Genomic DNA, 27425 nt, shown 5'->3' with positions numbered 1-27425 from the left:
GCTGGCACCTGCTCACCAGCAGAGCCCCCTCGCCCGGAGCACCGCCTCTCTCATAGCCGGGGCCCGAAGGGGACGGATCCGACTCTTCTCTGGGCTATGGCAGCCTGGGGGAGTTGGGAGCAGCCAGGCCTTGCTCTGGTAACTCCAGGGGGCAGGCAGGCGGCGGCAGCATCTCCTGATGCAGGCGGTGGCCAGCCCTCCCCGCCCCCAGTAAGTTCAGCGGTAGCCCCACAGGCCAGGGGAGCATGCTCTGGAATGGTCCTTCCCACTGCAGGCTGGTGGCTGGCGAGACGGGGAGGGGGCTGGCGGAGCCGTTGCTGGGCTGGGAGAGCCCGACAGAGGAAGTTTTGTTCTCGTGTCAGGCGATAGCACGCCAGCGGCTTGACCTAGAAACTTGGCTGGTGGTTTATCGTGGAGAGGCAGCGGCCAGCACGCCGCAGCTCAGCCCGAGAGCTGCTTTCTGCCAGGAGCCCCAGGTGTGTCCTGCTCCAGAACACTCCTCGGGGGTTGCACGTGTGGCTGTGGCGGGCGGGCAATGACTCGCCCACATTTCAGGAGACTCAGAGAAGCCCTTTCTGGGAGCCAGGACTTGGAGAAACCCAGGTGGAGATCATGGCCTCGGAAACCACCTGAGAGGCTGAGGGCAGAGCCTAATCCTGGGGCAGGGCAGGGCAGGCGTCTTTGGGAAATTGCTCGTCAGTGATTGCTGGGGAGTGTTAAGGGTAGGGGGTCTCCAGCGGGGGCCGGCTGAAGAGCGGTGAATGGCTGAGAGCTCCTGCCCACACAGCCAGCAGCTCTTGGACTCCCCCTCTCCCGTCCCGCTGCAGAGATGCCTCCCGGCTGCCTTCAGAAGCTCACAAGAGCTGCTGGGGATCTTGGAAGGTCCCTGGGAACTTGATAACCCCCCACGTCCGACCCATGGCTCTTGCTGGCCTCGTGAGGTCCCCAGCAGGCTGGCACCGTTCAGGAGGCGACACTTGGACGGGGAATGAGAATCCAGGTCTGGGGCCTGGGACCCCACTTCCCGCTCCCGTCTCCTCCTGGCTCCCTTGGCTTGTCTAGAGACGTTTCCAAATTCTAAATCGTCTCTGGGATTCCCAGACAAGGCTCCATTAGGCTGAGCCGGCCACAGAGCGACCTGTCAATCACAGGCTCGCTGACTCTTGGCATGGTCCCGTGCGTCTCCTGATACCCGGGGGCCCAGCTGCTGGAATCACGGGATTAGGTAAGAGTCTCCTTTCACTTCAAAAACACCCAGTAAGTTTCTGTTCCCATCAGTTAAGGGGAAAAACTAAAGGTTGGAGCCAATGCAGAGCCACAGGGCAGAGAAAAACAACACCACATTTGTTCTTTTTTTAAATCTCCTGGTTTTATGCCAGTTCTGTGACGTGGGAATGTTTGGGGCTGGCCATGCTGCTGTCAGAACGGCCAGCGAAGGCAAGTGGGTGCAGAGGGTCCAACCCCCAGCGTCCTGTGAAGTTCCATCCTGGGCCAGTCGAACACACCCCAGCAGGGGCCTGAGGGCTCTGCCTGCAGCTCCTTGGAAAAGGGGATCATGGCAAACTGCCAGACTTGTCACAGAAGGGAGAAGTCAGAAACACGTGGATTCAGAAATGTTGAAAAGTTGTTGTTAGGGTTGGCAGTGAGCTCTGCCTGCCTGGGCTGCTCAGGGGCTCCCGGGAGACCCCCAGTGCATTAAGGGAGATGTAGTCTGGCCAGGGAGCAAGACCACCAGGGGGAATGGGAGCATGGAACTACAGCTCCCACGAGGCACTGCAGCAGCCCGTGCTGAGGCAGAGATTAATATTGACCCAAAACACTTTGTGCCAACTTCCCTGAGAGAAAGTGACCTTTTCTTGAAGACAGTTTCAGTGAAATCCTGTTGTCTGGCAGGAAAATGTTTTGTTCTACATTTTTTGACCAGCTCTGCCTCACTTTTTCTTTTTAACACTTTGGTAACACTTGTCTGGCGTGTCGCACCGTTAACATCATACTGAACTGAGAGAGGCGGGGAAAAGAGCAGGAACTGCAGAATAACCCCCCTGCAAGACTGTTGCAGTTACAAAAGTGACCCGTCCCCCCAGGGGTGTGTGAAGATGAAATCCAGGGTGCTCAGGTGCTGTACTGGTGAGGGCCAGAGAAGTACCGGAGAGTGATCAGAATTGCAGGGAATTCCAGTCAGGTTAGAGTTAAAATAACCCCAACACCTAGGAAGTGCAGTAGTGCAGTTCAGGTCACTCCAGCACGGCTCCCGTCTTCGCCCAGGCCTGCCGAGTAGCACAGCTTCTCTGGTTCTTCCGAAGGGCTGTGCCATTTGTAAGTCTCTGCACTGCTGCGCTCCCGGGGAAGGGGTTCCACGCACAGGTTCTGGCCTGGCCCGGCCCAGCAGGACTGTGCACTAGCAGTCTGTTAAATGACTGTCACCCAGTGAGTGGCCTGGAACGGCTGGGGGTCCTGGCTCTCCACTGCCTCCCTTTCCTTGGCCGCGGCTTGCCACAGCCTCCACAGGGCTAGGTGTAGGGGAACCGGGTCTGTGGCCATCCTTGCCAGTGCTGGAGTTATTCCAAATTGAACCTTTCCTTCCGTCCCTTCCTTTCTGGCTGGTTTGGGGTAACTGCTGTCTTCTCGGGAGCTCTCCAACCTCTCGGGGGACATCTGCACTGCAAAAAAGACCTGTCGGCAGCGAGGCTCGGAGCCCGGGGCTAAACCAGCAGCATCGACGTTCCCGCCCAGGCCCTGAACCTGAACCTGGTGAGGGGAGAGGGTCTGAGAGCCCAGGCTCCAGCCTGAGCCGGAACAGCTACACTGCTGATTTTAGCCCCCAAGTGCAAACCTCAGTCAACTGACCCGGGCTCTGAGACTTGCTGCCGTGGGCTGTTCTTGTAGTGTAGACGTGCCCTCAGTTACTGAAACCGTTCCCTTCGCTCCAGTTTAACAAGACTCTTCTCTCGGGAACCTTCAGATGGCCTGGCCTGGCCCTTCGTGGCCGTTGGTATCCCCTGGGCTTGTGGGAGAATGAGGCCTAATGGCTCTGTGGGCTTCAGGACACACCAATGGACCCTCTGTGACCACACACTCCCCGGAGTGCCAAGGTTCACAGTTTGGCCAGGAGTTAGCGCTGCTTGGGGTGTTTTCTGGCAGCCCCAGCTCCTGGAGTCCCAGGATCCCATGAGAATCTCGGCTTCCGTTAGAAAGAATAACCCGTTTCCAGCCCTCGTGGCCGAGGCGAGAAGCCTGAACACGTGACTTGAGTGACCCCCCAGGGGCAGAAGGCAAATGAAAAATCTCCTGATTCCCGGGCCCTTTGGTGATGCCCCATGTGTGGGGCTGGCGACGCGGCGTCCCTGCAGGGCCTAGCGCAGCCGCAGAGGGAACGGGCGCAGGGTTTGCGAGTGGCTGGCACTCCTCTCGGCATGCAGCTGCCCTGGCAGTGCGGAGCCTCCTCCCGTTGGAACCGGTGAGGCAAGGCAGAGCAGCCTACGTCCCTGTCCGGCAGTGCCAGGAGCCGCCAGTCCTGAGGTTCCTGGGCACCTCGCGCTTGTCTTCTCTGCCATACTGACCATGGGGGCGTGGACCCAGCCCGGGAGGGTCAGGACAGTGCTTTGTCTCCAGCTAGACCAGGGAGAAGGACTCATGTCTGGCTCATGCTGCATCGCAGGGTCTCTGACCCCGGGCCTCTCATTCCCCAGAGAGGCGGTTTCTTTTCCAGCCGCCGAGGGCTGGTGAGAGGGTCCAGCCCTGATGAGTTTGTGTCACCCCATTTAGTGCTAACTCAACCGTTCCCCAGAGCCCTTTGCTGAGCCCCTTAGTGGCGGGAACAGAGGTGGGGGGAGACTCCTTGAACTTTATTCTCAGTGTAGCTGAGTGAATAGTTCCCAGCAGATAACAGAGGTGGCTTCCCTGCTGCTTGGGAATATCCATGTACCACTTTGCAGGCCGGAAAGCCGCTTGGTGCCTCCAGAGCCACATGACGGGAGGGGGGCATGCAGCAGGGACAGGGCCTGAGCCCTGGGATCACGTACCGTGCAAATCCAGCCAGGGAGAGTCACACGAAGGGACGGGAGGGGGGCATGCAGCAGGACAGGGCCCAGGGAGGCACTGCAGGGAAGAGGGGAGAGAGCAGGAGGGAGTTTCTAGGGCAGGTCATGGTTGGAGTCCGGAGAGGGGGTGGCCTGGCCAGCAGGGAGGCAGCTGCCAGCGAGAGGAGCAAGCCGAGGGTCGCTCGTGGCCGGTGCACTGGTGGAGGCAGGACAGGAGAGCAGGTCAGAGACCAGGGCTTTGCCGAGAGCCATGGTCAGGAGCAGGTCACAGCCGCCACCCGTTTATTCCCCGCTCCACGTGCTTGGCCAGTTTTGTTTGGCACACGGGAAGAATCCGGGGTCAGGGCTGGCTGCGGAGCTGTGCTCATGCTCCTTTTTCTGTGCCCTGCCTGGGTGGGTGCACAGGCACGTGCAGTGTGAGTTTAAAGTGGAGTTTCCATGACAACTCACACGTGGGAATTTGCTTTTCACAGATATTCGTGCCACGTCCCAAACTGGATGGTCCATTCTGCCTCCCTACATCCCCCCTGCAGCCTCAGTCCGATACAAGAGTCTTTTGCCCTTCCTGGTCTAAATGCCTGGGCATTGTTGCTGTTCAGCAGCTGCCATGTTGCTCCCCAGAGGTGGCTGCATGGCAGTGGTGGGTGAAGTGCAATGTGTCGGACACAATGGCTTCGCTAATGAGAAGCAACAACCTGACTCTGGGTTCCGCTGCGCTGGGCCTCACACCCCCATCCCTGGGCACAAAGCCCAATTAGCCAGTTATTTATTATTGGTACATGGGGGAGCCGCAGCCGTGGAGCAGAACCCCCTGTGCCAGGCACTGGACAGACAGAACAAAAGGCCGCCGCTGCCCAGGGACCGGCAATCGAAGTGTCAGACGAGAGCCAGGCTGTCAGGGAAGCACAAGGAAGCAGAGAGGACTGGTCAGCGGCGTAGGCCGGGCTCTGGAGCGTTTTGTAGGCAGCAGGGCAAAGGAGGGATTTGAAGGCGCACCAGGAGGTTGGGCAGCTGTTTGCGGGGAGTGCCCCTTCAGAACCTCCTGCTCTCGGAGACGGGGGCTCCAGGGAGAAAGCCCCACTCCTGGGGTGCGAAAGAAGCTGCTGGTCTGATTCCCACAGAGCTCCCGCCTCAGCCAAGTGCACTCGCTGCAGGCGTAACTATCCCAAGCCTGAGGGCCCAGAGCTCAGGAAGTTTGGGCTGGGGGAGAAATGCCAAAAGGAAACTCTTTTCTAGTGATGACAGAGCAAAATCCCTGTGGCATCTCTGAGCCCCCAGGAACCCTGGAACTTCCCCCTAGTGCCCCCCAAGCAAACGCCCTGGGGCCGGAGTGCCAGCCCTGAAGGGAGGGGGTCTCTCTGCCTTGGCTCTGGCTGAGAAAGTTAGAAGGGGTTAAAAATAAGACTTCAAATGGAACCCCACCGGGGACGCCAGCGTGCGTCTCTGACTCCTTCCCTCTGCCCCACCCAGGGGCACGTCCCACACTGCAGACAGGGGCCTTCCTCTTACCCGTCCCGCTGTGTGTGTGTGCGTGCTGGCAGCACCCAGAGACCCTGGCAGGTTCGGGCCCCATTGTGCTGGGTCCTGGGCAGGTGCAGACGGAGCCAGTCCCTGCCCACGAGAGCTCGGCTCTAGGAGACCCAGCGTGGGAGCGCCAGGGGGCAGCGAGAGGAAGACGAGGGCTCACACATTTGTTCGGGTGCAGGCTGGAGGTGCCAGCGTTGGGGTTGAACAGGGGCCGTGGCTGGGAGACAGGACCCTGACCAGGCCCGGCCCTGCCGTCCGCGCTGAGGCTGGCTCCCGTGAGGGTCCCAGCCGAGCTGGCGTGTGTGAGGAGATGGGTGGTGGCTCTGTGAACCGATGCGCGGGAGAGGGGGACTCCATGTGCAAGGGGCAGCGTGTGCGAACGGGCTTGTTCCTGGCCTCAGTGTCGGCTCTCCTCTCCAGCACTTCCTTCCACCCCAAAGGGGTTGGGACTTTGCCCCTGGAGGCCTGACAGGTCCCCTGCCTGCCCTTCCCCAGCCCAGAGGCCCCCAGTCTCCAGTCCTGCCTCCCTGCGTGGACACAGGGCGGAGTAGGGGATGGCTGTGTGGGGGTGGCCCAGGAGACCTGATCTCTGCTTGCTCTCCCTTTGCCCCAGGCCCCCGCAGGACATCAGCCTGGAGGAGTTTGACGATGAGGACCTGTCGGAAATCACGGATGACTGTGGCATTGGACTGAACTATGACTCGGACCATTATGAGAAGGTGAGGGGGGAAGGCGGGGCTGAGACAGGCAGAGACCCTGGTGCCCGCGTGTGCCAACAGGGTGATGTGCTGCCACCCAGAAATGGGAGCCCAGTGCAGGCTGAGCACAGCTGAGCTCCTGCTCCCAACCAGCGATGCCCCCCCCCCACTCCCCCAGGTAAATCCCAATGGGGAAAGTTCAGATGGCAGAAGTGAAATGCCTTGTTACCCCCAGACCTCTGCCCTGCGCCCTGCTCCGGGCTCCCCAAGCATGTGTGTGCCAGCATGTGCACACACGCACATGCACACGCGCACATGCAGACACGCACGCGCACACACTTTGGCTGATGCCCCTCAATCCCAAGCAGTAGTACCCCAGCCTCTTTCCATCCTGGGTTGGAGCCAGATTGCTGGTTTTTCAGAGATCTGCTGTCGGAGTGACAGTGGGGCAGGTCCCGGATACAGGCCACAATGGTCCCTGCTGACCTTGACATCCATGACTCCTCAATCCCAGCCTACAGCACCTCCCATTCCTCCAGCTCTGCCAGCTCCTCACCCCAGCAACGTCTGACGGACGGCCCTGGAGGGTGTTCTAATGATGCAGCCTCTGGCCAGGGGCGGCTCTAGCTTTTTTGCCGCCCCAAGCACGGCAGGCAGGCGGCTTTCGGTGGCATGCCTCCGGGAGGTCCGCCGGTCCCGCGGCTTCGGCGTACCTGCCGCCGAACTGCCGCTGAATCCGCGGGACCGGCGGACCTCCCGCAGGCATGCCGCCGAAGGCTGCCTGACTGCCGCCCTCGCAGGGACCGGCACACCGCCCCCTGTGGCTTGCCACCCCAGGCACACACTTGGAGCGCTGGTGCCTGGCGCTGCCACTGCCTCTGGCGAGACCCAACTGAGAGTATCAATTCAGGACAAATTGCTTAGAGCAGGACAATCACAGCCCAAGGATGGGTTCCTTTACTATGACGGCAAACCAAACCAGCCAAACAGAGAGGACATTGAAGTGCGAGTGTGGTCGCGGCACCAGCGCTGGGAGAGAGCTGGGAGAAACCTCCACGAGGGGATTAGCTTACAGCGCTGGCAGCGCGGCTCCCAGCCCTGGGGCACTCTTTACACGGGCGCTTTACAGCGCTGTAACTTGCTGCGCTCGGGGGGGGGGGCGTTTTTTCACACCCCTGAGCAAGAAAGTTGCAGCGCTGTAAAGCGACAGTGTAGCCATAGCCCTGAGAATCAAAACACATTGAGCTACAGGTACAGAGCCAATATTCATAACTTCAACTACAAAAATGATACACACACACAGACACCATCATCATAACCAGCAAATTACAACCTTTTCACAGACACCTTCTTGACCTCCTTTGTACAAGATTTGCTGGAAATATATAACAGTGGTTGCCACAATGATCTATATGGTCACAGTTTGTCAATAACGTCACACCCCCAATGCAAAATGGATGCAGGAAGGGATGACACCAACATCACTGACTGCATCCCAAGAGCTCCCCATCCTGGTTCTGTCTCACTACAGCTTGTACTGGGTTAGGAGCCCTACCAGTGTATAACAGAAATGGTTTATCAAAGTCATGTTCAATAACATGATTGAATCTCTTTACAAACTGAAGGTAAAACTTGGTTAGAACAATAGTGGATTGGATCTGCTCTTGCAGCATGGTTCCTGTATGTCTTATGTGATCTTGCCAAGAGCTAAAGAACATAGCTACTTTCTTTATACAAGCTCTGGCAAATGTTTGGAACCCGATTAATATAAAGACAATGTAGATATTAATGTTGTCCATATTATAGGAATCTTGGCATTTAGCCATGTAAGCAATATGGTAGTGTGCCTCAGTTTCCCTTTCCATACAGCACATCAGGTTTGGAATGTCTTTTCCTCTGAAAAGTTCCAATACTGTTTACAGGCACCAACTGTGAAACATCAGCGTAACAAGGTCTTTTAACATAACGTGTGATCTTATGTATTTCTTTGAACATGTTCAAGGGTTTTTTCAAAAGATTAGCCACATTGTACATTTTTACAGTTCTTGGTAATAGCAACATTAGTTACAAAATTACTATTAGCAATAACAACTAATCCATTGCAAGTGTCCATCTACAATCATGGTTGTCATGCCACACCTTTGGCTCAATACCATTGGGGTTTTAGCGTTTTAGGGTTAACTTGTGGCTTCCCTTTGCAAAATTCAGTTCTCTCTTTCCTCCTTGTCCTGCAGGATCAAACCCTGATTTTTCTTGCTTAACAGAATTCACTGGCTGTTGGGGTGGGCTCTCTGTGCTAACAGCTATTAGCAAGTCTTTTTTCTCCCTGCCAGCCAGGTAATTTGCATCAACACAGACAGGAGCCTGTTCACCAGTTTTCATATCCTTAATTGCTACCAATTCCAAGGCTGGACTCTGTCTTAAAGAATCCTAGACGATCAGGGTTGGAAGAGACCTCAGGAGGTCATCTAGTCCAACCCCCTGCTCAAAGAGATACCACACAAATCCAAAGAGTCTGAGGGTGAGAGTTTGCTTGCTCTCGCCTGCATCTTTAAGCGTTTAGTCATAAAACTGTTCTTCTCTGAAACACCAGAAACCAAATCTGTCCTCAGACCCTGAAGCACAGACTGCTCACCAGGGCCGGCTCCAGGCACCAGCCTGGCAAGCAGGTGCTTGGGGCGGCCGCTCTGGAGAGGGGCGGCACATCCAGGTATTCGGCGGCAATTCGGGGGACGGTCCCCAGGACTTCCCGCTGAATTGCCGCCACAGATTGCGATCGCGGCTTTTTTTTTTTTTTTTTTGGCCGCTTGGGGCGGCCAAAACCCTGGAGCCGGCCCTGCTGCTCACTCACAGAATCAGCATGGAGATATTCCTGTTCCAACAACCTGGTCAAGCACAGCCACTTGGTTATCGGGCTGTTCAACTTTCTTAATAGCTCTTACTCCATCTGAGACCTTCTCAAAGCTACCCACACTGAATCTTTCAAAAGGAAAGTCAGTGGATCCATTCACAACTGAAAATTTCTGACTGTTAGGAACTGAAACTTCCTTGATTAAATCACTTCCACACCCTTCAGTTGCAGCCGACTGCTTGCACAGATCACCATGAGGATTCCTTTCCCTAGGAGCTTCTCTAAGCAACAGTTCACCCCTCACAGAAATTCTGCCCTTACCCTCTTTACCTAGGGCTTGCTCTAAAGGAACACTTTCCTGAGCAACAACAAACTCTGTCTGGGTCTCACTTACATCCAGGATCACCTCTGGCTCATCAGGCGGATTCCTACACAATCCCCTCTCAGGCAAATGGTCAGAGACATTCTCCTTCCCTTTGCCACACACAAGCTCAGGAATCTTTTCCTTCTTGCTACAAGTTTCCAAACTATCAGTAGGTAACACAATCAAATCACCTTCCTGCTTTTCTTGTGCCCTATCTGGGGTATCACCCTGATCAGATAGAGTTGCTACACCCTTTTCCAGCCACACATTAGCAACAACAAAATACAAGCACCAGAATTGTCTGGTCTCTGGGATTTTGCTAAGACTAACTGGATGCAACCTAGTTACGGTGCCATTCTCCCCAGCAGACACAGACTTAGGACCATTCCCTCCCTTTAGTTGAATCCAGAACCAACTCTGAGACAACTGCACTACCCTCAACCATCCCAGGCTGAAAGGCACCTTCTGTCTGCCCCACAGACAAAGAAGAGCTGGAGAAACCTTTCCCTTTACCAGACACACAGCTCGGGATTTCATTTCCCTTGTCCCAGCACACAGGGCTGTTCACAGACAACTGCTTGGAGACTGGGGTAGCTTCCTCCATAGGCAAGTCAATACCCCTGACAGACACAGGCACATTTCCTTCACTGTCACTATTCTCCACACAGGAAACAGGTAAGGTATAGGGACACTCATCTTCCACTCTCCCTGCCTTCCCAAACTGCTGACTAGACAAAGCCATCAGCTCACAAGGCTGCCTTGGCTCCTCCAAACTTTCCTTACCAGGCCCATGGCCACTCCCAACTTATAAACTGCTGCTCTTCTCACTACACTGAGCTACTGCCAGCAAATCACAGTGACCCTTTTCAGGTTCACTTTTACAAGCTGTACTTGCCCATAATTCACCACCCATCAAAAATCTGCCCTTTCCTTCCTCAGCCAGGGCTTTCACCTGACCATCCACTTCAGTCTGCTCCTGAGAAACATTTTCCTGACCCATGAGTTCTTTCCGCACTTGATCTAATTCCAGATTCACTTCTGAGACAGTAGACAGACATTCCGAAACTTCATTCACAGACAGACAGCCATTTCCCACCAGATTAGAGTCTCCTTCCCCCTGGTCATAACATAATGGGTGAAATACAGACAACTGCTCAGAGTAATACAACAGACCAACATTGTTATAAACTGAGCTTTCAAGAGGATACAGGTTCTGCCGTTCTTCCCTTGATTTTTTGACTTGGAGCCTAAGTCTGGCAACCCTCTTCTCAGCAGCCAGTCATTCCATGTGCCGTCTACGAGCCCTTCCTTCTCTTTCAGCTTCTATTTCTAACTCAGCAGTCCTTTCCTTAGCTTCTTTCTCCGTCTCGGCTGTCGTTTGCTTTTCCAGCCATCGAATGTCTGCTCGTCTCTGTTCATGCTCCAGTTGCAGTTTACTTGCTGCCTTTTGCATTCCAATGGCTTCTGCAGCTTCTGTAGCCTCAGTGAAGGGCTGTGCTCCTGCCTCCTGATCACTGGCCATGAACAGCTCTCTCGGTTCTTGGTTTGTAGCTTTCTTTCTAAAGCTTATCTCCTTTTCTGAACACAAATCTTCCAGGGCTTTTTTGTCAAGATCCTCATATGCTTTTTGCTCAGCCATTGCAACTGCTCTTTAACCAACCAAACTCTTAATACCAAAATTCAAATTTGGATAGCGTGGGGTTCTGACCCAAAGCTTAACTGACCTAGTTCTGTGGATCCTGCCGACTACGCCACTGACAATGCGTTCTGGCGGGACACTTCTGAGAGTGACAATTCAGGACAACTTGCTTAGAGCAGGGCAGTCACAGCCCAAGACAAACCAACCACACAGAGAGGACTTTGGTCTCACCCCAGTGGCTAACCACAAGTCACACAAGCAATTCCCTCAGACACTCCAGTTTCCCAGTATCACCACCAGTGCCACTTGTTATAAGGACGAATGGTTATGAAAACCAATACCCCAGTAAAAGAAAAAAAAGTTCTCCCGATTCCCAAAGCACCAAGCCCCAGACCCAGGTCAATATACAAGTCAGATCTTACCCACAAATTATGCTGTTGCCAATCCTTTAGAATCTAAAATCTAAAGGTTTATTCATAGAAAGAAAGAAATATAAATGAGAGTTAGAATTGGTTAAATGGAATCAATTCCATACAGTGATGGCAAAGTTCTTGGTTCAGGCTTGCAGCAGTGATGGAATAAACTGCAGGTTCAAATCAAGTCTCTGGAACATCCCCAGCTGGGATGGGTCATTCAGTCCTTTGTTCAGAGCTTCAGTGTAGCAAGGTTCCTCCAGAGGTAAGAAACAGGATTGAAGACAAGATGGAGGGGTTTCCAGGGCCTTTTATATCCTCTGCCCTGTGGAAGGACCCCTTTGTTCTTACTGTGGAAAATCACAGCAGCAAGATGGAGTTTGGAGTCACATGGGCAAGTCACATGTCCATGCATGACTCAGCTCTCTACAGGCAGATGCCATTGTTCACATGTTAGTTTGAACATTCCCAGGAAGACTCAGATGCGGATTGGTGTCTCCCAAGGTCCATTGTCAGTTCAGTGTTTCTTGATTGGACACTTAATCTGTAAATTTCTTTCTCAAGAAGCTGACCAAATGCTTCACTAATGCTACTTAGAATCAAACACATTGAGATACAAGTACATAGCCAATATTCATAACTTCAACTACAACAATGACACACACGTACAGATAGCATCGTCATAACCAGGAAATTCTAACCTTTTTATAGACACTTTACATGACAACCTTTGTACAATATTTGCTGGAAATATATAACAGTGGTTGCAACAATGATCTATATGGTCACAGTTTATGTTCATAACGTCACATAACGTTAGAATCCTTCTGTGCAGCGGCCTCCTGGTTTCTCCTCGTAGCACCGGGGAGCTTGTGCAGGAGAGAGCGGCTCAATGCTAGCTTGGTGAGCTGGGTGCCAGCAAGCGCCAGTGAAGTGTCAGTGTAGACACCTGGGGACAAAGGCCGTCAGACATGTCCCAGGATGGGGGACTCTGTCGATGAAGCAGGGACTCTGATTGGGGTCGTGGTGGAGAATCGGCTGAACCTGAGCTCTGAGTGACACTGTGACCAAAAGGGCTAACGCGATCCTGGGGTGCATAAGCAGGAACTCTCAATAGCAGAGAGGTTATTTCATCTCTGTGTTTGGCACTGGGGAGACCACTGCTGGGATCCTGTGTCCAGTTCCATGCCCACACGTTGCAAAGGCTGTTGATAAGCTGGAGAGGGGTCCCAGAAGAAACACACGAGTGATTGAAGGTCTGGAAAATAGGTCTTGTAGCAATAGACTCGAGGAGCTCAATCTGTTTAGCTAACAGAGAAGGTTAAGGGGTGAATCGATCGCAGTTTATTGAGTAATAGAGGGCTGGTCAGTTTAGCAAAGCCAGGTGTACCAAGATCCAGCACTGGCAGTTGAAGCCAGATGAATTCAGACTGGAAATAAGGGGCAATTTTGTAAGTGAGGGTTATTAACCACTGGGGCAGCTTCCCCACAGTCAGGGTGGGTTTGTCACCACGGGCAATTTTACATCAATTGGATGTTTTTTCTAACAGATCTGCTCTACTTCAAACAGGAATTATCTCAGGGAAGTTCTCTGGCCTGTGTTACACAAGGGTCACAGACCATGGCAGAGAAGCTAAATGAATTATTTGTGTCAGTCTTCACTGCAGAGAATGAGAGGGAGATTCCCACACCTGAACCATTCTTTCTAGGTGACACATCTGAGGAACTGTCCCAGATTGAGGTGTCATGATAGGAGGTTTTGGAACAAACTAAACAGTATGAAACTAAACACACTCAACAGCAATAAGTCACCAGGACCAGGTGGGATTCACCCAAGAGTTCTGAAGAAACTCAAATGTGAAATTGCAGAACTACTAACTGTGGTTTGTAAGCTATCATTTAAATCAGTTTCTGTACCAGATGTACATCAATTGTCTTTAAAAGGCTTCAGAGGCGATCCTGACAATTACAGGGCTGGGTAGCCTAACTCCAATAGCAGGGTGAATTGGCTGAAACTAGAGTAAAGAATAGAATTGTCAGACACATAGATGAACACAATTAGTTGGGGGAAGAGTCAACACAGCTTTTGGTCCTGGATGCAGCCCCATGCTCTGGGTGTCCCTAACCTCTGACTGCCAGACACTGGGACTGGATGACAGGGGATGGATCACTCAATGATTGCCCTGTTCTGTTCACTCACTCTGGGGCACCTGGCATTGGCCACTGTCGGCAGACAGCACACTGGGCTAGATGGACCTTTGGTCTGACCCAGTCTGGCTGCTCTTATGTTCTCACAATGGTCCCTTCTGGCTCTCTAATCTGTGAGCATATTCCAGCCCCTGCTAGCACAAGCCCTGGGGCCCTGGCACTAAGCTGCTCATGCAGAGAGGATCCCGGCTCCCCTACCACACGGTCACCCAAGAGCAGGGCCAGAGCATGTGGTGGTAAAGCACCAGCCCTGCCACGCTGGTATCCTGCCCACTGCTGGTGCTGAAAGCCAGCCACGAATTCTGCTAGCACAGACACGCCAGGAGTGCTGAGTGCCCTGATCTGCTCCTCTGTCCGAGCCAGCTGGGGGACAGGCACCTGGGGACAGCGGTGACGCAGCGCTCCGGCTGGGCTGACTCAGGGACTCCAGGCCCAGGATGGTGCAGGGAGGGAGAGGGGAGCCCGCAGAGGGCAGGCAGGGACACTGCTGTCGGGCTCAGCTCCAGACACCAGCAGCAAAGGTGGGGAAAGGGGGCAAAAGAGAAGGGAGAGAATGGGGGGAGACACAGGGCCAGACAGACAGACATGGGGTGACATGGGGCCAGTCAGACACAGGGTGGGGGGGCACATGGAGACAGACACACAGACATGGGGGTTTCATGGGGACAGACGGACACAGGGGGGACATGGGGCCAGACACACAGACATGGGGGGACATGGGGCCAGACAGACACCGGGGGGACATGGAGCCAGACAGACGGACATGGGCAGCACATGACTCCTGCATTTGGGGGGCCTGCACCACCCGGACAGTGGCCCCGCCACCTGTTCTACCCCAAGGCTGCCTCCCCCAAAGGCCCAGCTCCACGCCCCCTCTGCCCCATGCCTGATCCTGCTTGGCCCCCCTTCCCGAAGCCACACCCGCCCGCGCCTTTTTGCCCCCTCCCCTGAGTCCCCCTGCTGCTCGAGCCTCTTTTCCCCTCTCCCTAAGTCCCCCTCCCATCGCTTGTGCCTCTCCGTCTCCCCAAGCCTTGGGGGGGAGGGGGCAGAGAGGCGCAAGCAGCAGGCGGGGGGACCTCGGGGGAAGAGGCAGGGTGGGGGCACGAAGAGGCGCAGGGAGGGCGGGGTCTTGAGGGAAAATGCGGAGAGGGGGCGGGAAGAGGCGGAGAGGGGACAGGCCTTGAGAGAAGAGACAGTGAGGGCGGGGCCTCAGGGGAAGAGGGGGCGGGGCCTTGGGGGAAGAGGAGGAGAGGAGGCGGGAAGAGGCAGAGAGGGGGTGGGAAGAGACGGAGTGAGGGCGCAGTCTCGGGGGAAGAGGCGGAGAGGGGGTGGGAAGAGACGGAGTGAGGGCGCAGTCTCGGGGGAAGAGGCGGAGAGGGGTGGAAAGAGGCAGAGAGGGGGTGGGAAGAGACGGAGTGAGGGCGGGGCCTCGGGGGAAGAGGGGGCGGGGCCTCGGGGAAGAGGGGGCGGGGCTTCGTGGGAAGAGGTGGAGTGGGGGTGGGAAAAGGCGTAGTGAGGGCGCAGTCTCGGGGGAAGAGGCGGAGAGGGGGTGGGAAGAGATGGAGTGAGGGCGGGGCCTCGGAAGAGGAAGAGAGGGGGTGGGAAGAGACGGAGTGAGGGCGCAGTCTCGGGGGAAGATGCGGAGAGGGGGTGGGAAGAGGCAGAGAGGGGGTGGGAAGAGACGGAGTGAGGGCGGGGCCTCGGGGGAAGAGGTGGAGAGGGGGGCGGGGTCTCGGGGAAAAGGCGTAGTGAGGGCGCAGTCTCGGGGGAAGAGGCGGAGAGGGGGTGGGGGAAGAGATGGAGTGAGGGCGGGGCCTCGGGGAAGAGGCAGAGAGGGGGTGGGAAGAGACGGAGTGAGGGCGCAGTCTCGGGGGAAGAGGCGGAGAGGGGGTGGGAAGAGGCAGAGAGGGGGGTGGGAAGAGACGGAGTGAGGGCGGGGGCCTCGGGGGAAGAGGTGGAGAGGGGGCGGGGTCTCGGGGAAAAGGCGTAGTGAGGGCGTAGTCTCGGGGGAAGAGGCGGAGAGGGGGTGGGAAGAGATGGAGTGAGGGCGGGGCCTCGGGGGAAGAGGCAGAGAAGGTTTCCCCTCTTGAAACCCAAAGCAGATCTGAGATGAAGCAGGATCATGTCCCAGGGTTCTTATAAATTTCCAGCAGCCTTTCTGCCTGAGAAAGCAACAGGCTTAATTCTCCTTCCAAACATCCTGGCAATTATCACAGGGTAATTTATCCATTAAACAGTTCAGATACAGGTTACCACAACCTTCAAAGAGACATAGAGACAATAATACTATTTCACTCAAGTGTCTTCCTAAATGTTAATATTCCTTTTTTGATCTTTGAATCAAAGCTATAGGAATAGACAAGACTTGTTTGCTTACATCCCAAGACCTGAGCAAACACCTACCCTTCTACCTCTAACAATGCCGGCTGCATTTCAAAGCTCTATTCATTTACAGATCTTCCTAACCAGTCTCTAAAGTTCGGCCCTGGGTCAGGTCAGTCTGGGAGGTAATTAACTCTTTCTGGCCCTGTCACCTCTCAATGAGATATTATATTACACTCATAATGTCACAGCCCCCCAGGATGGCCAGGTGATGGAGCGCTGCCCCCTAACCCCTGTGCCCCCCCCCCCCGGATGGCCAGTGATGGAGCGCTGCCCCCTAACCCCTGTGCTCCCCCCCCAGATGGCCAGGTGATGGAGCGCTGCCCCCTAACCCCTGTGCTCCCCCCCCAGGACGGCCTGGTGCTGGAGCGCTGTGAGCAGCCCCACCCCATCTGCACCTTCTCGGAGGATTTCCAGGAGTTTGAGATGATCGATGACAATGAGGACGAGGAGGAGCCGGACAGGACCGGACTGGATGTGCCGCCCTCTCCTTCGGCCTCCCCCATCCCCTCACCCGGCGCCGAGGAGACACAGAAGCCCCGGCCCAGTACCCTGAGCCTGAGCGTGCCGGGGGCCCAGGTGAGGGGCCTGCAGCTCCACTGAGACAGGGGCTAGTGGGTCACCGCGGGCAGCGCTGAGGGGCTCTGGGGGGGGTCTCTGCATGAGGTGCTGAGGGGTTGGGGGGTCTCTTCATATGGCACTGAGGGGCTTTGAGGGGTCTCTGCGTGAGGTGCTGAGGGGGCTTGGGGGGGTCTCTGCATACGGCACTAAGGGGTCGGGGGGTCTCTGCGTGCAGTGCTGAGGGGGCTTGGGGGGTCTCTGCATACGGCACTAAGGGGTCGGGGGGTCTCTGCGTGCAGTGCTGAGGGGTCGGGGGGTCTCTGCATACGGCACCGAGGGGCTTTGGGGGGGGGTCTCTGCGTGAGGTGCTGAGGGGGGTTGGGGGTCTCTGCATACGGCACTGAGGGGTCGGGGGTCTCTGCATACGGCACTGAGGGGGCTTGGGGGGGGTCTCCGCATATGGCACTGAGGGGTCGGGGGGTCTCTGCGTGCAGTGCCGAGGGGTCGGGGGGGTCTCTGCGTGAGGTGCTGAGGGGGCTTGGGGGGTCTCTGCGTGAGGTTCTGAGGGGGCTTTGGGGGGTCTCTGCGTGAGGTGCTGAGGGGTCGGGGGGTCTCTGCATACGGCACTGAGGGGTTGGGGGGTCTCTGCGTGCAGTGCTGAGGGGTCGGGGGGTCCTCTGCATACGGCACCGAGGAGCTTTGGGGGGGCTCTGTGTGAGGCAATGAGGGGCTTGGGGGGGTCTCTGCATACGGCACTGAGGGGTCGGGGGGTCTCTGCGTGAGGCGCTGAGCGTGGCTGTGTGATTTTCCCATGTCTTGGTGTCAGTCACTGGAGGTGTGGGGGTCTCTGCTCCTGCCCTGGGCAGGGCATGTGAGTGCCATGCGTGACGTGGGACGTTTGTGTGTGTGGTGCTGAGGGGGCTGCATGTCTCCGAAGTCACAGAGGATAAAGTCCACTGGGTCCTGGCCCATCCCTCCCCCCAGAGGGCCCGGGCAGGGCTGTCCCCAGGTGCAGTGACATGTGTTCCATCCCGGCTAGCTTTAGTCTGTGCGGTTCCCCTGTCCTCCCCTCCCCTCCCGTCCAGGGTGCCAGTTTTGGTTGGATGTATTCTGGAGGTTTCATCACTTGGTGGAATCGTTAATTAAATTTAATTGTTAATTCCTGGAAACTCCAGGACAATCCTGGAGAGTTGGCAACCCTAGTCCCATCCCATCCCATCCCATGGCCGCAGGGGGATGGTTCCCTATCTCCGGCTCAAGTTGGGCCCATCTCCCTGCGTGTGGCATGAGGGGCGGGGGGGCTGCCGTCTCGTTTTCCAGACTCTGAGCCTTCGTCACAAGAACAGAGACAAGTCTCTGGCCCCTGTGGCAGCGGAGAAGCTGTGAAATGTGAGTGGAGCAGAAGTGACGCAGGACATCTGCATCTGCGCAGAGCCTGAGTGGGCCGTGCCGAGCGGTGGGAAATGCCCAGCAGCAGCAGTTCTCTGGGACCTAGGGGCACAACAGCAGAAAAGGCTGGTCGAGCAGTGGTAGCTCTGATGCAGCTGGAGGGTCTCCCCAGGGCTTCGCCTCCGGGGGTTGTAGGCCCCGGCCTAGGGGTCCAGCCCGTGCCAGTGAAACTCACAAAGATGGGTCCTGAGGCCTTCCTGATAACACATGAACAAGTGGCCATGGAAGCCTCATGCCCACCAGGCCACCACCCTCTTGGCACCGCACCTGGCGGGACCAGCGCAGGCCGCAGATCAGGGGCTGGCTGCAGCATCTGCCCAAGACCACGTGCAGGTGAAAGCGGCCGTACTTGACTACCTCAGCATCACGGAGGAGACTTTCTGACAGAGGTTCCCTGGGGAGAAATGCCCCCGGGGCCAGGCCCCGCTCCGCGTGGTCGCCCAGAAATTAAAAGGCCTGTGTTTAAAATGGCAATAGCCAGAGACTCAGACTGCAGTGGAGGTGTCCGAGCTCAGTGTGGTGGAGCCGTTCACCCCCATTCTTCTGTGTGAGGGCAGGGGCTGGGTGCTCAAACGCTGCCCAGAGTCCCTAGCCAATGCGCTGGCTGCTGGAGAATTATTTAGCTGCAGAGATGGCTCTAACTGCTTCATAGATTCATAGACTCTAGGACTGGAAGGGACCTCGAGAGGTCATCGAGTCCCCGCATGGCAGGACGAAATACTGTCTAGACCATCCCTAACAGACATTTTTCTAACCTACTCTTAAATATCTCCAGAGATGAAGATTCCACAACCTCCCTAGGCAATTTGTTCCAGTGTTTAACCACCCCGACAGTTAGGAACTTTTTCCTAATGTCCAACCTAGACCTCCCTTGCTGTAGTTTAAACCCATTGTTTCTGGTTCTATCCTTAGAGGCTAAGGTGAACAAGTTTTCTCCCTCCTCCTTATGACACCCTTTTAGATACTCATATGAGCAACTGCCTGAGGCCAAGGGCACCTCAGCTCAAGGGAGAGCCCAACCCAGGAAGCCAGCAACCAGACAGGGTGGTCTTGCAAGCACCAACCTCCAACCTCTAAGGTGCCCATCAGACAGTTGAGCCCTGGACTGGGCCCTGGCAGCAAACCCAGCATCTCAGAGCCCAGTCCGGACAAAGGCCCTTGGGACCCCTATGGAGGGGGAGTAGACAAGGCCCCTAGGGAAGGGCTATCTCAAATAGCAGGCCCAGGGCCAGCGGCCACTCAGCCAGCAGCAAGGACTTGCTTTTTATGTGGGCCCCCAGGTCACTGGTACCACGATTCCCCCGTAAGGAGTGTGGCTATGAACAGGTGTGGACGGCAGAATGCTGGGCCCATAAACGAACTCCAGCTGAAGTAACGGTTCCTATGCAGATAAATGGAACTGAGGTCATGGGCCTAGTGGATTCTGGGTGTATCCACGGAGCAGTGTGCCATTGGCTGTAGGGGAAAACACGAAGTGGCTTGTAATGGGGCTGGCCTCAACAGTATCCTACCCCATGATCTCGGGACAGGATTGGGAGTATTTCTCAGAGGTATCGAGGGAATTTAAACCAACTCCAGAGACCCTGGAGGGAGCAGCTGAGGAGACCTGGGGAGATGGGAGCCCCAAACCTGTGACATTGGCAGGTGTAGGTGAGGACCCTGGGGAGGTAGGATCCAGCCAGAGGGAAGCGTCTCCAGAAGGCCCCCTTAACAACGAAGCCATAGTGGCCCTCCTACAGGAGAGGGACATCCTAACCAGAGAGAGAGACTTCATCAAGGACCAGAGGGAGGACGAAACTTTGTGCCAGACTATGATTAACGGGGAAGTCATAGACTCAGCGAGCAGAGCAGTACCGTGGTTTGAGCTCCAGGCAGAGCAACCGCACCAGTTGGAGAAAGACCAACTGCAGCCATATTTCCTGCCAAACTCCGGTCTGGTTCGCTGCCCCCCGGTCATGCAGCAGAACCATGGCTGCTCTCCGGGTTTCTCTCCCCAGCACAGAGCTGGGCTCCGGGATCTGTCCCCAGCTGGGTTAGCTGGATTTGCCCAATCTCTTGCTGTTTCCTGCCCACATCTCTAATCTCTCTCAGCCCCAGGATTAGAGCTCTGTCCCCTCTTGCACTCACAGCTCCTCTCAGAGTCTAATCTGCAAATGTCATTCAACCCTCCTGTGCTGGATAATTGATGGGGCCGGGGCTGAGCCAGACGCTCCCCCAGGTCCCTCTCTGCTGCTTCCAGGACAATTTGTTTACAACCTTTCAGCAAGTCTTCAGTGACTGTGCCCCAGCCAAGCCTCCTAGGAGATGCTGTATCACACATGTCCCTAACGGCAGGCAGGGCCCGCCGCGTGTGATTTGCCCGGCAGCTGCTGACACAGCTCTGGCCCTGCAGGTGAATACTAATAGTAGAGTCACACAGTTTGTCTGGCGAGGCTGATTCTGAGCAACTCGCAGCGCTGCTACCTCCAGCCCATCCTCAGTGACCTTTTCTCGTAAGGGCCCAAACTTCCCCTTGACTCCCTTTGCTGTCTGTAGATGAAGGGACTCAGTACCTCACGCAGCTTGTACCATTCTTCTCCTACGGAGTGAGGTAGGGACAGTCATTGCCGGGATCACAGAATCATAGGACTGGAAGGGATCTCGAGAGGTCATCTAGTCCAGTTTCCTGCATTCATGGCAGGACTGAGTATTATCTAGACCACCCCTGACAGGTGTTTGTCTAACCTGCTCTTAAACATCTCCAATGAGGGAGATTCCACAACCTCCCTGGGCAATTTATCCCAGGGCTTAACCACCCTGACAGTTAGGAAGTTTTTCCTAATGTCCAACCTAAACCTCCCTTGCTGCAATTTAAGCCCATTGCTTCTTGTCCTGTCCTCAGAGGTTAAGAACAATTTTTCTCCCTCCTCTTGTAGCAACCTTTTATGTACTTGAAAACTGTTCTCATGTCCCCTCTCAGTCTTCTCTTCTCCAGACTAAACAAACCCAATTTTTTCCAATCTTCCCTCATAGGTCATGTTTTCTAGACCTTTAATCATTTTTGTTGCTCTTCTCTGGACTCTCTCCAGTTTGTCCACATCCTTCCTGAAATGTGGTGCCCAGAACTAGACACAACACTCCCAGTTGAGGCCTAATCAGCGCGGAGCAGAGCGGAAGAATTACTTCTCGTGTCTTGCTTACAACACTCCTGCTAATACAGCCCAGAACGATGTTTGCTTTTTTTGAAACAGTGTCACACTGTTGACTCATATTTAGCTTGTGATCCCCTCTGATCCCCCAATCCCTTCCCCCAGTGCTCCTTCCTGGGCAATCATTTCCAATTGTGTATGTGCGATCATTCTAGTCACTTTTTTTGAGATGGAAACACTACATTTGCTTTCCCCTCATCTCTGAGTCACTGCTCACTTCTCGGTGCAGCATCGCCCTGACTCACCAACCGTCTGGACAGGCCAGGGTTCCAGTACCCAGTGGAGGGCACCGGGTGAGAACTAGAGCAGATCGAACAGAACGACTTTTCTTCCTTCTTCACGGTGGAGTCTGGCGAAGATCTGCAGAGCGGGATCCACCTCCCACGTGTCCTGCTTTTCCTCAGTGGAGTCACAACAGCCTCATCGCATTCCCCTCGCCCCATCTGCAGCGTTTGCTCTGCCTTTGTTCTGGTGTGTGTGTGTGTGTGTGTGTGTGTGTGTGTGTGTGTGTGTGTACGTCTGTGCTTCTGTGTGTCTGCGTGTGTGTCTGTGTCTATCTGTGCATGTGTGTCTGCGTGTGCCAGTGCGTGTGTGTCTGTGTGTATATGTTTGTCTGTGTCTGTCTGTGTCTCTGTGTGTCTGTCTGTCTATCTGTGTGTCTGTGTCTCTGTGCATGTGTGTCTGCGTGTATCAGATTGTCAGGGGAAGATCGTGTGGTGCTGGCAGCATGTCTTGCATCTGTGTTTCCCCACCCGGGGGACTCGTCCTCTGAGGGACTCAAAGCCTGATGGGGGGAGCCAATGGACCTCTGGGTTCTCCTTCAAAGTCTCAGCTCTCAGTGGAACAAGTCAGTCTCCAGCTGTTACACGTGTGGTGAAAACCGTCCCATTGTGACCCTGGGTGCCCGATGCGGCGTCTGCAGAGAGCCTAAAACAATCGCTGTGTGGTGTGAACTGCCCCATTCCTGTCAGTGCTGCTAACCCCCCTGGCAGTGCTGACTCTGTCCCTGGCATGGCTGGTTCGCTCCTCCCCCAAGCATGGCAGACAGGGATGGGAGTCCCCTGGCGTGAGGGGCTGCCCCATGGTCGAAGTTTCCCGGAGCACTGGGCGTCCCGGGGGAGAGAAGGAGCTAGCTTCGGGGGGATAGGGGGTTGACAGGGTTGCTGACTCAGGGCTCAGCTTTCAGAGCTTAGGAGACGCTGTCTGACCTGCCCTGACGTTCACCCAGCATGTGCAGTGGCAGCCGGGGGTCATTCCCTGTGGGGAGCCCGTGTCTGAGTGGGGACTGAGGAGCACAGAGGGGCCTGTCGCAGAGACCCGATCTGGCTGCATGTGGCCTTAGCCTTTGCTTCCCCTCGGAGCGGAGGAACGCGCCAGACTTCGGCCGGCACAGCTCTCTCTCTCTCTCTCTCTGCGGCGGGGGTTAGAGGAGGGACCCCCAGGGGCTTTTACTGCCTGTTGCACGCGTGGGGTGTTGTTCTATCCCCGGCACAGCCCAGCTTTGCCGAGCTGAACGTCCTGGAGCCTGGCCGACCGATACCTGGGACGCACTGCCAGTGTAGACGGGGCCTCACTTCCTTGTTCCCCCTCCTCCCTCGGCCCCGGACACCCCCCGGCCTCGTTTCTAAACTCACCGGCTCTTCTCTTTCTGACCAGGATTCCCTGAACAACAACGGCAGCTACCCTCCTCCCCCCCCTGCTCAGCGGGCCACCTGGCAGGAGACCCTTCTCCACTCCTCCTCCTCCTCCTCTTCCTCACACGCTGGTGAGCATACCCCCTCCCCCCACCCGCGGCAGCCCCCACCTGCACCAGCTTGTGCATCTGAGCTCAGCTGTGTGGCTGCCCTAAGAGCCAGGCTCTGCTCTGGGCCCTGGGGATGGGGAGGGGTGGGAAACCGAGGCTGGAGGTTCAGGAGATGGGGTGAGCTGCTCCATGGAGGGTTCCAGGCCCAGCTTCTCCCCCAAGGCTGTGTCCGAGCTCTGTGTTGGGGAGATTCCTGCTTCCTCTGCGCCTCCTCCCCTCGCTGCTCCCCTCGGGCTGTTTCCAGGGCTGCCCGATGGCTGGGAGCTCGGCTCGTACCCGGAGGGCAGAGCCATACTTTGCTCTCAGTCCTCAAAAATGGGCCCCAAGTGTGACTGCTCAGAGTCCAGGGCTCAGAGAGGGGCGGACGGAGGCAGGGGCCCGTGGGCTCAGTGACAAGGGGGTCCTGGAATTCGGCGTTTCCCAGGATCCCACAGAATGTCGTATTTTTGCTGTAGGATTCGTCACTCTGCTGCACCAGGCTCCTGGCACCATTTTCTGCCTGCAGCTGCCTCTGGTGCGGCACCTTTCCCACACGGGATTGTTGGGTTGATGACAGTGCCTGCTGCCAGCACTGCCCTCCAGCACCCGGCGGAGGGGGCCAGGCAGCCAACCGCGCAGGCTGGGCAGCCCAGCTGCCTCAAGAACAGGGCAGCAGCCGAGCTCTGGGGAGCGGAGAAGGTGAACCGCTGACCCCACCTCCCTGGCAGACGTGGGGCAGGGGAAGGAGACTCTGAGCCGAGCTCCCAGACACCAGCCGAACTGCTGAGGCCCATAGAGCTGGGTGCCTGGAGAACACGGCAAAACAATCCACCCTCCACACTGGTCATTGCTGGAAAGAGTCGGTGCCACGTTGTGCATCAACGCACTGCCGAGGACACGGGCCCTGGTTGTTCCTCTCTGGACTGGCCCTCAGGGCCTGTCTTGTTCATCCTCGGAGCACAGCCTGGGGGACCCTTCCCCTCCAGCCAGCTTCTCCCTCCTCCCACGTGCGTGGGGCACTGCCCAGCAGGGATCAGAGCCAGTGAAACGGGGAGAATGAGGGGCCCTAGCCAAGGGGGCGGGAACTGGTTCAAAGCTCTAATCTCAGGCTCTTTGCTTTTCCTTTTCAGGGCACCTGTCTCCTTCTCACCCTTGTGTCCAAGATGGCCCCTGCTTGGACAGTCAGAACGGCCGGGGGCTGACCACTGAGGAAACAGGGCAGGCCCAGACGCTGCTCAAATCCTCCTTCTATGACTCGGAAGGCAACAGACATAAGTCTCGGGCATATGGTAACCAACCGCCGGAGAGAGCCGGGGAAGATTATAATATGAATATCATCTCCTCTGCACCATGCTCACCACATTCCCCATCTCATCTCAGCCAGCCGTCTCCTAAACAGTCTCTCTCTCCAACAGGGCCTGCCGCTCCTCCTAGCATAACCCCTCACTTGGAAGCCAGCAAGGAGCCCCAGACCTGCGACGCCAACTCCCGGCAGCCCAAAGCCACCGAAAGCGACTGTGCGAAGCTCAAGCCCGAGGCAGCCAGCGGCAGAGAGAGACAAAAGCCCAGTGAGGAGGGTCCCCCTGCAGATGGCACTGGGGGGGAAGCAGGCCTGGCTCTTAGTCGTGGCTCCCCCATCACCCTCCTTGGCCAGTCCAGCACCCCACTGTCGGAGGAAGAGCTGCCCAAGGGCTATGGAGACAGTGAAGTTGGAGTCTTCACTGATCGGAGCGATGGGGAAAGGGAGTGCACTCTGGGGGCCTACGTCTGCCTGAGGGGGCTGACAGAGCAGCTGAGCTCTGAAGGGGAGGGTCCCCACTGCAGCAGGGCCGCCAGCATGCGTGGGCTCCCTTCAGGCTCCTCCGAGACCACGTCTCCGTCGTCCGACCCGGGCATTGAGGCAGATCTCACCAGCAGGAACTCAAAGCAGTTCCTGCCCCGCGGCCGGCACAGCGATGACCTCAGCTCCCCGGGTTCTGACTCCGATGTAGAGGGGGAAATCGAGGCAGCTTTTGCTTGTGGGGGCCGCCTGGTCAGCAACATGATTTCCTCCATCTCGGAGACAGAGCTGGATCTGAGCAGCGACAGCAGCAGTGGCAGGTCCTCCCACCTCACTAATTCCATCGAGGAGGCCAGCTCCCCCACCTCGGAGGCGGAGCTGGAGACAGAGCTTGACGGCCAGGGGCTCATGGGCATCAAGGACTCCCTGCTGCTGGATAAGTGCAAGCAGGAGGAGGAGGTGACCCTGGAGGGGGAGCTGCCGGAGAGCCGCTTGAGGGACAGGAGCATGGTGAGGAGAGAGAGCCTGGCCGACCTGAAGATGGAGGGTTATTACGACACGTTGAACCCGGAGGACTCTTCCGCCCCAGTCGACCAGACAGATATATCTGGGTCCAGTCCCCTGGATCTAAAGATTGACCCGGACCACAGCCTGGAGAGCATCCGCCGCTCCTTCTACTTGCCCATCGGGCCCAAGCTCCTGCCGGAGGTGGACGACGAGGGTAACAGCGAGTACGACTCTGACTCCGAGTCGGAGCCTGACCTGAGCGAGGACTCAGACTCACCCTGGCTGCTCAGCAACCTCGTCAACAAGATGATCTTGGAGGGCTCGTACCCCCTCAAGTGCCCGGACGAGTGCTTCCAGCAGGCCCACTCCCTCTGCGACACCATCTCCCCGGCCTCTGACCTGGAGCCCGAGATCCTCAGCGAGTCCCTGGACGTGCAGCCCAGCTTGCGGGACTCCCCGGGGAGCGAAGCAGAGCCGGCCAAGCTGTCTGGCTCCCAGCAGAGCATCGAGCTGGTGGACATGGAGACTCTGCGCAGCTCACTCCAGAGTGCCGAGGACGAGAAACCCACAAGCACGAGCCCTGCCACAGAGGCCTCGCCTCTGGGAAGTGACCCGGGTCCTTATTTATTCATGAGCAACCCGACCAATGACACTATCACGCCGGTGTTCCTGGGGCAGTCCCTCTCCATCGACAGGCTGGGCAGCACGGGGGGGCTGGCCAACTTTGGCTGCTGCACGGGGCCCATCAAAAGCTTCCCTTTCGCCTCCCCCGCCAGCACAGAGGGCTCGGACCCAGCGTCCAGAGAACAGGGCACAGAGGTGGAGCCGGCAGCTGGGCCAGAGGATTGGGCCATCGATAAGGACCTGGACTCGGGGATCCTGGAGGACAATGACATGATCGATGACATCCGGTTAGAGCGCCTGGGCCGGAACCCCGACGCCTTCCTGCCCATGCTCGACGTCTCCACGGCCAAGACCAACCGGTGCTTCAACCTGAGCTACTCCACGGACGAGGATGACGTGCCCTATTTCGGCAGCCTGAAGGGCTCCCCCTTCCACGACGACACGCAGAGCTTCGAGGAGGACCTGCCGCTTCCTCCGCCCCCCATGGCCCAGGAGCCACGGCCGCTGGATGAGTCCCTGGCCTACGACTCCATCAAATACACTCTGGTGGTGGATGAGAACACGCAGCTGGAGCTGGTGAGCCTGAAGCGCTGCACCTCGGTGCTGAGCGACGACAGTGAGCTGCTGAGAGCCTGTGACAACTGCGACCTGGAGGACGAGGACGAGTTTGGGGAGGGGCTGACGGCACAGGACGGGCAGAGCTCCTCGGAGGACTCCTCCCCCGAAGCCGACCTCCAGTTCTCCAAGAAGTTCCTCAATGTCTTTGTCAATAGCACATCCCGCTCCTCCAGTAAGTACCAATTCCCCTGCCCGCCCCAGAGAGGGGTCAGCCATGTCTATCCCTGTAGGAGAGTCACACATCCAGACTGGGCCACCCCTAAACCTACATATCTCTCCAGGTAGGGCCCTGGCCTAGCCCCCTCACTCTCTTCAGTACCTGTGTCCTCACCGCACCCCCGGAAGGCAGGGCAATGCTACACTCCTCACTGTACAGACACAGACAGACAAAGGCTGCGTCTACCCTGCACCGCGTCCAGACGACGAGGGTGTGAATTGTAGAGCGCACCAAAGTGCTGGTCTGTAACTGCCCGTGTCACACTGCGGGCAGAACTCAAAGGTACCTAGTTCGTGTTAACATCGTCCTCTTCAAACAGGACTACGTTAGCGTGGACAAGGTACCTTCGAATTCATGCCAGCAGCATCCACCGAGGGCAGTTCCAGCCCAGCACTTGGGTATGTGCTGTAATTCGCACCCCTGTACTCCGACTGCGGGGCCCTGTCGATAAGCCCGAAGTCACACAAGAAGTCTGTGATGGAGCAGGGCTAGTGCAATAACTGCTGGGCCATCTTTCTTCCTTCCTTTCTGGAGACATTCTCACCACAGTCTGTGGGGGCTGAATTAATACAGGAA

At 56.6% G+C, this 27425-nt stretch overlaps 1 protein-coding gene across 2 annotated transcripts in view; it reads left to right on the top strand.

Moving 5' to 3' along the window:
• Positions 1-27425, top strand: part of MAPK8IP2 (mitogen-activated protein kinase 8 interacting protein 2) — a 61409-nt gene that overhangs the window by 10406 nt on the left and 23578 nt on the right. The window contains exons 2-6 of one of the 2 annotated variants that reach the window (XM_065590722.1): positions 6181-6286; positions 16474-16701; positions 22977-23085; positions 24234-24392; positions 24519-26804. In XM_065590722.1, the coding sequence (XP_065446794.1) occupies positions 6181-6286; positions 16474-16701; positions 22977-23085; positions 24234-24392; positions 24519-26804 (2888 nt within the window). Of the gene's footprint in view, positions 1-6180; positions 6287-16473; positions 16702-22976; positions 23086-24233; positions 26805-27425 lie in introns of both variants that reach the window. The other variant, XM_065590680.1, reaches the window with a different exon arrangement.

This window comes from Chrysemys picta, chromosome 1 (genome assembly GCF_011386835.1).
Source record: "Chrysemys picta bellii isolate R12L10 chromosome 1, ASM1138683v2, whole genome shotgun sequence".
Classification (NCBI taxonomy): domain Eukaryota; kingdom Metazoa; phylum Chordata; order Testudines; family Emydidae; genus Chrysemys; species Chrysemys picta.
The sequence above is the reverse complement of the archived record's forward strand: the minus strand, read 5'-3'. Positions and strand labels throughout refer to the sequence as shown.